General features: G+C 43.1%; 1 protein-coding gene across 2 annotated transcripts in view; it reads right to left on the minus strand.

Moving 5' to 3' along the window:
* Nucleotides 1–13595, minus strand: part of NRAP (nebulin related anchoring protein) — a 360104-nt gene that overhangs the window by 27739 nt on the left and 318770 nt on the right. For both annotated transcript variants that reach the window (XM_086922847.1, XM_086922846.1), the window contains one exon: nt 8114–8425. In XM_086922847.1, coding sequence (XP_086778973.1) covers nt 8114–8425 — 312 coding nt within the window. The remainder of the gene's footprint in view (nt 1–8113; nt 8426–13595) is intronic.

A 13595-nucleotide genomic window follows, 5' to 3' on the forward strand; every position in this document is an offset into this window, starting at 1 on the left:
CGTTATTAAAATCCAAACGGGATTGGATAAGGCCCTGTATAATTATCTGTTTGGCCTCGAAGCAGAGGAGGGGAAGGACTTTCTTGATCACTCTGAGGAGGCCAAAACAGGTGGCTGAGATCTTAGTGGCCTGTGTGTTAAAGCTCAGAGACTTGTCGAGCCAGACCCCTAAGCTTTTGATGTTGTCTCTGGGGGGTGGAGCCACTCCCATGCTTGATGGCCAGCTCGGCTCTATGGAGACGGGGGAGGCTGTGCCCAGGATCATCAGCTCAGTTTTGTCGTCATTCAACTTTGGGCAGGAGCTCATCATCCACTTCTTTACGTCCTCCAGACAATCCGCTAGGTCTGGTGGCGCCTGGAGGCCGCTCTTCTCTGCCAGGGAGACCACCAGCTGGGTGTCGTCCGCATAGGAAATGATCTTTACACCATGCGGACGGACAACCTCAGCCAGTGGCCTCATGTAAGCGTTGAAGAGCGTAGGGCTTAAGGAGGAGCCCTGGGGGACTCCACATCCCAAGGGACGAATGGATGAGCGTGATGTGCCATCGAAGGCCTGAAAGGTTCTGTTGGACAAAAAAGAATTGAACCATGTCAGGGCATCTCCGGTCACTCCTAAGTTGGCAAGACGAGTTAGCAAGATCTTGTGATGCACCGTGTCAAATGCGGCACTTAGATCGAGGAGGATCACTGCCACTGATCCTCCTCGATCCAGGAGCCGTCTTGCCTCCTCAGTCACAGCCAGTAAGGCCGTCTCAGTCCCATGTTTGGTACGGAAACCTGTTTGGGAGGAGTCGAGGAGATGGTTTTCTTCAAAAAACATTGTCAGAGTGGTATTGACATGTTTCTCCAGAATTTTCGATGCCCAGGGGAGTAACGAGATCGGACGATAATTACTAGGATTAGCTGGGTCTAAAGAAGGCTTTTTCAGCAGGGCCCGCACCATAGCATGCTTCCATGTTGGAGGGACTGTCCCACTGATTATGGAGGAGTTCGTGAGCTCCAGGAGCGTGGGGAGAATAGCAGTACTGGCAAGATTCAGTGAGCCTGGGGGGGCAGGGTCGCACGGGGAGCCGGATTTTATTTTTTGTGCCAGTGTCTGTGCGGTTTCCAAAGTTATCAAGGGGAAAGACAGATGGACCTTCAGTAGCAATGTAAAGCTTACAAACAGCTGTGCGATTTTTAAAATTAAATGCAATTAAACGATAACCCAACATATCAATTTTGTCACCTGTGAAACTTTCAGGAGCAACATCGGTAGGTTCTAAATGCGAGCCTAAAATACCAACTAACTTCGTGTCCCACACACTTTTGGCAATTATGGTAAGAGTTGGTACTGAAAGAGTTTCCTGATGTATTTTCAGGCAAAATTGGGAAACTCAAGGGATTTTCTCACCGTATTAGAGTTAAAAATAATGCTATACCCAAAATACATAAGGTAAGGAATGTTCCCATGATTGTCAAAGAAGTAGTGAAAAGAGAGTTACTGAAGCTACAAGATTCTGGCATTTTTGAGCCTGTGGAGGCTTCCAAATGGATTTTTCCATTGGTAATTGCTAGACGAGCCAATGGAAAAATCCGTCAATGTGTTTGGACTAAGAAGTTTAAAATGAAAATATAATTGTGGATCAATTTCCTTTTCCTAGAATACATGAAATGTTATCCCTTACTTGTGGTGCCAATTGTTTTTCCACAATGGATTTATTTTTGGCGTATCACCAAATTTCTTTGCTCCATTCTAGTCCAGATTTAACAGCATTCTGTACTCCTTTTGTGTGTTTTCGTTTTTCCCGCATGCCCTTTGGCTTAGCCTCTGCGGCTGTTGTCTTTCAATGACTTATGACGGAACTTTTTAGTGATATGCCTGGTCAGCAAGCGTTTGTTCTCATCAAGAAGGCTGTTTGTTCTGTACCCAATCTTCAAGGTTTCAATCCTTGTGCCTCCACTTTCGCCACCACTGATGCGAGTTCAAAGGGATTGGGTGCTGTTTTGACTCAGTTCCAAGAAGTTGTTATGGCCTTTGCATCTATATCTCTCACTCCTACAGAAGAGAAGTATTATGTTATTGAAAGAGAAACTTTAGCTGTTGTGTGGGGTTTAGAACATTTCAGGAAATTTCTATGGGGCGAAAGATTTATTGTCAGAAGTGACCATAAACCCCTTACTAAACTTCTCACTACAGCTGGACTTCACAGAGCTACCGCCAGGATTGCTAGACTTTCTATTTGTCTCCAAGATTATCTATTTGAAATACAGTATGTTCCTGAAGTTTAGAATGTTATTGCTGATTGTCCTAGCAGACTTTTAATTGCCATTGACTGAAAATGATTCTAACTCTTGGAATGATTATTCTGTTGCTAATGTTCGTTTTGATGTTAATCTTAAAACTAGAATTTCTCAAGATCAATGGATGAAAGATGACAATGATGACATTCTTTTAGCTGATGTCACGTCAAAAGTTATTGATGGATGGAACATCTCTTGCAAAAAAGATCTTCATGATAATTTGAGAGGTTTCTGGGGAGTCAGAGATGAACTTTCCGTCAGTTATCATTTACTGTTAAGATCTGACAAAGTCATTCATCCTGCCTCATACAGGAGCAGATCATACATTTATCTCATAATATCTCGTACTAAATCTAGGGTAAGAGACCTTTATTGGTGGCCTGGAATTGATAATTCTGTAGAAAACAATCGAAAGATCTTGTGTAAATTGTGAAACTGCTGAAAAATCCAAGAAAACATTTATTCCACCTTTGGGTGTTGTTTGTTCTCCAAATTTACCCTGGGAAGAAGTGGCATTAGACAACATGGTCCCAATTTCCTGATTTGATTGTACAAACAAGTACATTCTTGTTCTTGTTGATTTATTCTCAAGGTGGTTTGAACTTAAAGTTGTTGACAGGGTAGATGCAAAAACTGTTATTGAATTCTTAGATTCTATTTTTATACATGAAGGGTTTCCTTTAATGTAGTAATGAATTGCTGAATGCTGAAATGAAAATCAATAAAAATGTGTTTACAAAAAAAAATTAAGGGTTTCCTGCGTATGTATTAACTGACAATTGTGTACAATTCAAATCTAAAGAAATATTAACTTTTCTTACTACAAATGGGATTAAACAAAAATGTACCCTTCTCTATCATCCCTCCAGCAATGGCACTGTTGAGAGGCTCAATAGAGCTATCAACGGCACTTTGCAATTGTGTAGGAATTCAAAGTTGTCATGAGAAAGTGAAAAAAAGAAAATGTTATCGGCCTATAGAATCACACCTCATTCTTCATTAGGGAAAAGCCTTTTTTCTATTATGAGATGAAGAGTTCCATTTTCTAAAATTAATCCTGGTTGGATGAAACGGAACAATATTTTGTTTTGCAATCTTAATGATGTCCGAAGCACTTTAACTAATTCACAAAGAAAAATAAGGTATATTACGATACTAAACATGGTACCAAACCTGTAAATTTACAAGTTGGCCAATGGGTTTGAATTAAAAGTGCCAGAAAAGTACCTAAAGGGCACAGCAAGTTTATCCAACCGAAAAAGATTTTAAAAATTCACCGTAATACTGTAACTTTAGATAATGGTGAAACTTGGCACATGAGTCGCTTAGCCTTGGCTCATTCTGTCGAGACTGGATGTGTCCCATCTTCTCCTCAACAATTGTACTCAGGACGTAAGCCACCTTCTCATCATCCTTTTTGGTGTTATGAGGATACGTGTAAAGATCTTGACTCTGCATCCAATTATGTTAATGACAATTAAGATGTATTAAAGGAAGCATCTAATCATTCCAGGCCTTGTTCTAATGTTAAAACATCTTTTGGAAGAGTTGTTAAAAAAACCTGAAAGGTATAATGAATTTATTTGTTATTAAGATTTTTTTTATTTAATTGCTTTTTTTCATCTTTTCTTTTTCCTTAAGAGGAGGATATGTAGTATATGGTGTTTAAGGTAAGTGAATGTTATCTTGCCTTCATTCTATATTTGGAGCTTCTTCTTAGTTCCACATTCTATATGGTTACTTACTTGTTTCCTTGAGGTAGAATGTTGAGTCATTCGTAACTGACCCTGATCTACTATCAACTTGTACCTTACTTTACTGGATTGAAAATAAAGCTGATTAATCTTTTCGGATTGGATTTATTACTACAACTTTACTACAACAATACTACAGGCACCTTGCACCAAAACTATATAGCAATCTATAGGCCCTGCAAACCATCACACCTCTCCGCTACTGATTCAGAGGAAGTTGACAAGGCTACACCCTTTAGCCCACCTAGGAGCCAGCAAGTGAGTGGAGGGTGTCTGTTTGTGTTTATGTTTAGGTAGTTTATCTTGCAGGAAGTGAAAACCACCTGATTACAATGTAGTCACAAAAAGGTGTATCACTTTAGGGCTCCCAGTCCTTGTTCTATCCACTGAAATCCCGCTGCACTCACATGTCCCCTGTTTGGATCCAAAATTACTGTAGAAGTTTCTGGGTACCTCAGTGTTTTGGGGGTACTGTAGATGCACTGTGCACCACAGCTTATTTGTTGAAGACCTTCCCATTCTCGAGGCAGATAGATCTCAAAGCATCAAGCCATGTCTTTTGCAAGAAGTCAGATGGGTAACCTGAAACATTCCACCATCAAGGCCTTCCAAAAGTAACTATCCACCGACTAAAAATCTTGACTAACTACCAGTCAATCTCCAACCTATTCTACACCAGCCAGATCGTCGAAAAAAAAGGTTTACAAGACATCAAACTCAATCTCATCCTTAATGACTACCCATTTGGATTTAGTCTGGCAAGAGGCACAAAAACACACTGAACAGCATCAGAGAAAAGCTGATGTGGTACTTGGACGAATACAAATTCACAGACCATACACTCCTCACCCTCTCAGCAGCCTACAATACCTGGGACTATGACATACTGCTTCCCCTTAAAATGGATTTCCTCGTTCCTCTGCAATCACAGCTAGCAAGTCCAAATGAGTCCATGACATCTTGACCACAGAAAGCATCATGTAGGGTACCCCAGCGTTCATCCTTCTTAGAGCTTATTCTTGATCTACGAGGGATCACTGTCACAGTTCCCAGAGCAGAACCAGCTGGACCTCCAAATGTATACTGGTGACAAACTTCACTTTTTCCTGGATAAAAGACTGGTGGATCTGGCCAATAAATGCCCCAGTCTGAACCGTGTATTTATGTATTTGTGAAGAAAGAGAGTTTCCTGAGAGTGAGAGGCGCCAAATATTTATCTCAGGGGGACAAGAATCATCATTCAAGTGGCTCCAACGTAAAAGCAGCACAAGCTCCTGGACTAAAAGTTGGGAATATGGGAGTCACATTTGACCCTGAACTCTTTTTCATTGCCCAGGGCACCGAAACACAGTGTTCAGGCATCATACTGCAGCTCCCTTTAGGCTTACCAATCCTGTCACTCCTTCACACTCACCGCTGGGTAGCACTGACTGCTGCCCTTATTATAGAATGCTTAGTATTTTATACTATTGTTTTCACCAGACTCCCAAAGCAAATGGACAGGCTCCAGAACGAAGAGTCCATATTGCTCCTTAACCTGATGCAGCATGACCGCATGAAACCAGCCATGAAAACACACCAACAGCTGCCAGTTGATGCATGAATTAAGTTGAAAGTTCTATGTACCAAGACTAAGACTTAATGGGACAGAGTTAAATGATACCCGTAGGGTTTCCAAATAAGTGTTCAACATAAACAGCACACATTTCCTATCAAGAGGCTCCAGATAGATAAACATGGAGCAGATATCTAAAGGTATTTGAACCCAGACTGAGTACCACACTAAATCAAAGCTCTGGCTGGAAGCACTGCAGAAATTCAACACTATGGGCCAGATTATGAGTCTGGTGGTACATGGACCCGCCAGACTCATGGGAGAGTGGCGGTGGCAGTTTCCTGACTGCCTTATTATGAGCCGGACGGTCGGACTGCCACAGCCCAGCCCAGCCCAGCCGCAGCTGCCAGGGAACCGCCGTTCCCTAGCGGTGTTTCAACAGTGTAGAGGCATCAATATGCTTGGCAAGACTGCTGCAGTCTCACCAAGCATGTTAAGAGTTCCCTCTCCACCAGGGCTTTCATGGTAGTTCCTCCTCCATGAAAACCCTGGTGGAGGGGAAACAAAATGGTCCCTTCAATATCCTGTGCATGCTACGTAAGATCTTCCGGTGGATCCCCACCGAGACCAGGAAGACGGTCACCCAGGCCCTCGTCACCAGCCAACTGGACTACGGCAACGCCCTCTACGCCGGAACCACCGCCAAGCTCCAGAAGAGACTTCAGCGGATCCAGAACGCCTCAGCAAGACTCATCCTCGACATCCCCCGACACAGCCGCATCTCCGGACACCTGAGAGACCTGCACTGGCTCCCGGTCAACAAGAGAATCACCTTCCGTCTCCTCACCCACGCACACAAAGCCCTACACAACCAAGGCCCAAGATACCTCAACAGCCGCCTCAACTTCTACACTCCTACCCGCCAGCTTCGATCGACCAGCGACGCCCTCGCCGCCGTCCCCCACATCCGAAGAGCCACAGCAGGAGGAAGGTCCTTCTCCTACCTGGCCGCCAGGACTTGGAAGTCCCTCCCGATCCACCTCCGCCTGACCCAAGACCACCCCGCCTTCAGGAAGCAGCTCAAGACCTGGCTGTTCGAGCAGTAGCGGACCCCCCCTCCCCAAGGGCCTTGAGACCCTCCGGGTGAGTAGCGGGCTATATAAATGTTTTGATTTGATTTGATTTGATTTGATTCCCTTCTGTAGGGCCCCCTGGTGCCTCTGTGCCCTGTGGATGCACAAAGGCGGGCACAACATGTGCCCCCTCTTGTGCATACACACCTGCTCCTGCATGGAATGGACCTGGAACTGTTTTTGGCGTTCCCATTGCGTTGCCCGTTTTTAGAGGCACCACTAAGGGAGCGCCCAAAAAAGAAAGCCAGACAGGAGGAAACGCCTAATCTGGCGGGGGGCCCAACCATGGCTTTGGTGGTGTGGCGGCAGGGCGGGCCTGGAGCCAGACTACCAAAGTCGAAATCGGGCCTTATATTTCTTTAAACAACACGTTTATTACCCTTATAAATAAAAAGCAATCATCATATCATTTCGCTTTCAGGTAAGTCACTCAGTTGTATTACTGCTCACAGCAAATGTAAGAGTTATCACTTATTCTACTCACTGATGGAGACACAGGTCAGATGGATTCAACATGTCCATGGTTACAGTTCATGAATGAAGGGATATACCTTTAAGGTGTCTCATGCTTTTGGTATACCTGTTGTCAGTATTGGTTGGCCGATTTTGTGAATTCAGGAGACACTTTCAACCAGTGCTGGAAAGTACCTCATTTCAATTTTTTCCAACTCTGGCTCTACTGAAAACCCAGAATTAGTAACTTTAGCAGCTTCAATGTTTCTGTTGTAAATGAAAACATGAGCTAAGACAGAAAAAGAGGCGGCAATGGAGAGTTTTAAAAGCAAATGACTGGCACTCAAAGGGGCGGCAGTTACGCATAGCTAGTGTTAGAGTTTGCAGTCTTTAAGCTGATGCTTGCAAACACGGTCGGATACTTTGCAAGGTCTGTGATTCACTTAATGTGACTACTGACTTGTTAAAGTAAGACCGCTGGTAACTTTAACTACTTTTTAGTAGCTGTGTGTTTGTAACATTTATGAAACACGGCTTGTTACCGCGATGGAGCCTCAACGTTTCAAAGAACATATGATTCAATTTCCTGTAAGGTCGTTGGGGCCAGACAATGTGATATCAATGTAATGCCTTTATGATTGCGTGATGATGACACCGCACACATCTATAGACCTCGAATTGCAAACAGAAGTGGCCGAAGCAACCTAGATACAGAGAAAGTGATGCCTGATAAGGACTATTGGCCCTTTCAGGGATCCAGTTTCTCTGCATGATTCAGCATCTTAGAATCTGCTTGGATTTCATATGTATTTTTGCTCTCACACTGTGACTACTTCCTGTGTATGGATTAAAGGATGGACTACTAATCCACCATTTCTGCATGCGAGCTTGAGAATACGCGCTTGGTAATTGGAGATAAATTCACCACAACATACCTCGCTCTGTAACGCATGTGCTTTCTTTGCCCACTGCATCTTCATGTCATCAGAGGGTACAGTATAGTCATGCAACCTGGTCTTGTAGTCTTGGTCACTGGCCAATGCCTGGGCCTTCTTGGCATGGACCAGGTTCACCATGTCCATGGGCAGGTGGAACTGGGACCTGGTGTCCTGGAAACCCTTCTTATATTGACGCTCACTCTGTAAATTTCCAACCTGCAAACAGTGCAGCATCTTGGGGTCATCCAGAATGCTCCGGGCTCCAATGTGCTTTCCCCGCTCTTCCACAAAGCTGTGTTTGTACTGGTACTAGATAGGAAGCAAACATGAGTATATGATGTGTCAACAGATTATATTTATTCTTGGAACATTTTACAGTTGAAGCACTTCTCTTTTTTTTTTTGCTATGCCTAGGAAAAAGAAATACACCCTATTTCACATTGTAGACATTATGATCTAGATTTACGATTTTCCCCTTAGGGAAGGTCCATCTCCTATGCTCCACATGTAATATGCAATATTTTAACTTCCCTTTCCCATATTGGAAAACCAGTAGAGGAGGGAAGAGAGAGAGGGTGAGTGAGAAAGTGAGAGAGAGAGACAGAGAGACAGAGAGAGAGAGAGAGAGAGAGAGAGAGAGAGAGAGAGAGCGAGAGAGAGAAAGAGAGAGAGAGAGAAAAGGAGAGATAGAGAGATACTACGTTATTCGAGATTTAAGCCAGCCCGCACCATCTGTTGTTGTGTCATTCATATTTTTCTTTTGCCCACTACAGCATCGGGCACAGGGTCACTTCACTTCAGCCATTGACTAACTTCATTGTGAGTGACCGCAATCTGCTTTTCAGAAGGAACACATTCACACACAATTTAGTTCCCTTCAGTGCCAAGGACTAATATGGCAATATGGCAATGTGTGTTTTATTTGAGACCAAAGTATATTTTTGCTTCTAGTCAATGTTTTTTTTCTTTTTTTGGTGAGGACCTGGCAGCTCCCCCAAAATAAGATTTTGCAAAACCTAATTAAAAAGAAGCATTGACAAACCACAAAGGTTGTCCGCCAAATTCAGACATATTGGAGTTGCCAAAGCTTTCTAAAGTTTCTCGGGTAGGAAATGACCCACAACATATTTGTGAATACTGAAGATTTTGCATCTAGAAAACATAGTTTAAAAAACGGTATGGGCTGATATCCTTGTGGTTGCATAAATAACAGTGAGTTGAATGGATTTGTACATCTTCATTATGTTATGAAGCGTCGGCTAGGTTTTTAGGGATGTCAGAGTGTGGTATTTGAGAAACTCAAATGAAAGATGCCCACAACACAATATCTCGAGTTCAAGCAAGACATCTTCTAACATTAGCCTACTTAGAACAATAGTGCATATACAGAGGCACTGAGTGCAATACACTATTTATTACTATTCCTGAGTGTGAGGAAGGGCTATAACACTCACAAGACACATCTGCAAGTGGGTCCTTCCTTGCAGCTTTGACACACCTTGAAGAAATATTTTAGGAAAATAAGCAAACAGCTGAAGTTCACCATGAAGGGCCTGTGTGTCATGATCAGGGAGGAAAAGAGCACTCTGCGTTTTCTTATGAGATCTTTTCTGTACTAAGGTTCTGCATTTCTATGTTTTCTACCTAGAAGAGCCCTAGATAATATAGTTGATACATCAGAAATGTGCACAAGCAAACCACCCTTTTTTAGCTTAGTTTTGGCACAGACTAGATTGCCACAGGAATGTGTTCTTGGGTAACACCCAAGATGCAGTGAAGTTTTGAGGGTTCGTGTCTCCTTGATTCATTGTTGTGTTGTGAGTTAGTGTACCTAGGATGTAGTAAAAAGACTGGCTTGTTTTTGTGCCCTGGGGCAAAATAGTATAACTTAAAAATAAGCATTTGCAAATTGGCCTTTGGGTTTCTTGACTCTAAAATAACAAGTGTTTATTGCTACCCAACTGAGAAGTTCTAAGGGCTTAGTGGACCCATAGGGATTCGAACCTGTGACCATGATGTCAAACAAAAAAAATCCTTGAATGGAAGCATTATTGCTCTGAGCCACCAGACCCAGTCTGTGAAGAGGTTAAGTCCCATATATTGGAGTGCAACAGGTGAAGGTCCATCGAAAACATTGCAGGGCGGTGGGCTGGTGTCTCTAGGATGCAGTGTGGCGGGGTGCTTTAGTATGATGATATGTTCTATGGTATTTATGTATGAATCTAGCCAGAGAACGTGAAAGTGTGTGTGGTATACAGTACCTAATAGTGGATTAGTGTTCCCAAGTCGCAGTGCAGTTGGGGTAGTTTCCTCGGGTTATCCTGTATCCTGGCACTCAGTATTCATGGGATGCAGGAGAATAGGGTGGGTTGGTTCCCCCGAATGCAGTGAACTGAGAATGCATAATGTATATGAGATGCAATCTAGTGGGTTATTTCTCCAAGCATGCATTGCTATGTGGTGGATTATTGTTGCTGGAACACAGTACACTGTGTTATGATTGTATGACTGGGTTTCAGTGCAAAGTGAAGTCTTAGCAACATTATTATGCTGTGCGATGTGTAAGTAATATAAAACAAATAGTCCCTAGTAATGACAATTATGATACAAATTAACAAATACCAATTCATTATTTCCAAAAACAGAAATACAGCCAAAGTTCATAAAATAATAATATTGTGGCGCAGTGAATATAGGTGTAAACATTTCAACCCGTACTCACAAGATTAAAAATGGTAGATGTACTGAAAGACGAAAAGAGTGAGTGGTATGAAGTTAATAAGAATGTCCTTCACAGAGAAGTAGTCAGTAAAGTAGTCAAAATCAAATAAAAGATGTCTAGAGGCGCTGCATGTTCCAGGTGACGGATGTCAACAGGAGTACAGCCCGTGGAACCCTGGAGGGCCTGAGTCAATAAATACGGAAATTGCCAAGTGAGAAAAAAATTCGATCCTCTGTTGCACTGGACGCCAGTGCAGCTGGCGAAGTGCGGGTTTGGCAGATGTTCTCCGCGGGACGTTCAGCACGTATGTTGCTGAACTTCCCGCGGAGAACATCTGCCAAACCCGCACTTCGCCAGCTGCACTGGCTTCCAGTGCAACAGAGGATCGAATTTAAAACCCTGGTCACGGTCCATAAAGTAATCTACAAAACAGCACCCGCACTGATGCAATCATTATTCTGCCCTTACCATCCTGGTCGGGAATTAAGATCCTCTAACAAAAATCTCTTGACAATCCCTAAAATTAGGAGAGTGCGTATGGGTGGCCGACGCTTCTCCCTACAGGCCTCAAGACTTTGGAACAATCTTCCACTCTACATCAGAATGGAAAGCAACCATCTCAGTTTCAGGAAGTCGTTGAAAACTCTGCTGTTCGTCTAACTCTGGTGAATGAACGTTGTCTAAGCACTGGGATGCCTCCGGGTAGCCATGCGCGATACAAATACGTAATCATTCAATCATCATTCATTCATTCAACAGGCTCAGGGAAAATTTACACATGGTATAGGTGGGGTAAATGAGTGACACTGACCAGGGGGAGACCACATTCCAAGAAACTGGATGTCATGCTTGTAATGAGTGCAGGATGGCCAGATAGTGGGGAAAGGACACTATTAGTGCAAAAGCTTCATTCATGTGTGCGAATGCTCCAATTGGCGCAAAGGCAGGTGGAGCCAGCCGGCTTCAGACAGCCGGTAGCTTCAGGGAATGGGGGTGGGCAGCACAAAGACTTAAATTAGCCAGGAACCGCGGTAGCAGAGCAACCAGTTTGGATTCAATTCATCCTTACAGTGCTTCAAGGTTTGTTGCAGGGATATAACCAATGATATGTGTGGCACCTGGAGTGCAATTCCATTTCACCACAGAGTGTATGGAAATTAAGGAAGACCTCAAGCCTCATGACTATCTAATATGAGGACCATATTAGAAGTGAAAGTAACTATAGAAGAAATACGCAAATAGAATCAGGAAGAGACTTAAAGAAGCAAATGAGTGCATCCAAGGTACTGATTGCATGAATCACATAGTATCCGTGCACATTAACCCATATACACATAGGAATAATCCTATAGAAAAAATTAAATACGAGGAGAGTAAAGGTCCTCAGGAAAGAAACTCGATCAAGTCAAATCTTTTTAAAACGAGGAGTTAATTCAAATTACAAATGCCCCGTCTTTTTACGGGTTTAACCCAGCATGCATAGTGCCCATCTGGATAATCCAATGAAGCTCCTCTTTGTTCAGCAGTGATTCAATGCTCCCTCCATGTTGAGAGGTGGAGATGGTGCTGATTACTTGAGATCTAAAATCTACTTGCCAGTGTTCCTTTTTCAAGAAAATGTGACACTAAAGGAGCAGTGAAGACCTTGCATCTAATGCGACTCCTATGCTGACATATGTTTGATCTTTTGGGTAGTTTGGCCTATATGCAGCATGTTGCACAGACAAAACATGTCATGTATTGCATTGGAAGCGTTGCAATTGGAACAAGATATAAGGAGTGCAGTGAATCGTGAATGCATGAACTATTTGGTCTCTATGCAAAACCACATACACTGCATTTGCCACACATGAAGTGCCCTTTTATAGGCAGTAGGCCCCAATGCTCTGTGACTGTACATGCAGTTTTTTGTGATACTATGGGTGCTTGGACAAGATGGTCTTTCAAATTCCTCCAACATTTATATATAAAGAAAGGAGGATCAAATGCAAGGTCCCTGCGGCTAATGTATGCCAGTTGTTATTTAATACCATGTTTTTTAGCACAGCACCTAACCGGGAGTTCAGGATAGCCATGGTCAAATAATTTACAGGTGAGAGTCGTAATTACCTTGTAAAGTAATTTTTGTATTTACAATTGATTGGTGCACAGACATAATATCGAGTCCAAAATATCGATGGGACATAATATCGAGTTGGAAATATAGACTGGACAAAATATCGACAGGACAGAATATAGATAACCAAAATATTGTTTTTAAGGTAAGTGATGTAATATCGACTGTTAAAAATATAGAAAGTTAAAATATCGAAGTATAGTTTGAGCTCTTGAGGCACAGCCGGGAGCAGGGAACAGAGTGTTCTTTTAAAACTGCACTGATTGCTAATATACCTTATTTTAAACCGCCGTATCTGTACCACCTTCCCTGTTCAGCAGATTGCATGCTGACGTAGGCAAGGATTCCCAGCTGCAACAACGGGATTGGCCGGTCGCCAGAGACACGCCCGCCACCGTAGCCAAGCCCCTTTTGGGTTATAACGCGCGCTGATCACGAGCGCAGCGTTTGTATAGTTTGAGCTCTTGAGGCACAGCCGGGAGCAGGGAACAGAGTGTTCTTTTTAAAACTGCACTGATTGCTAATACACCTTATTTTAAACCGCCGTATCTGTACCACCTTCCCTGTTCAGCAGATTGCATGCTGACGTAAGCAAGGATTCCCAGCTGCAACGACGGGATTTGCCGGTCGCCAGGGACACG

The sequence above is a fragment of the Lissotriton vulgaris genome, chromosome 5, assembly GCF_964263255.1.
Source record: "Lissotriton vulgaris chromosome 5, aLisVul1.2, whole genome shotgun sequence".
Classification (NCBI taxonomy): Eukaryota; Metazoa; Chordata; class Amphibia; order Caudata; family Salamandridae; genus Lissotriton; species Lissotriton vulgaris.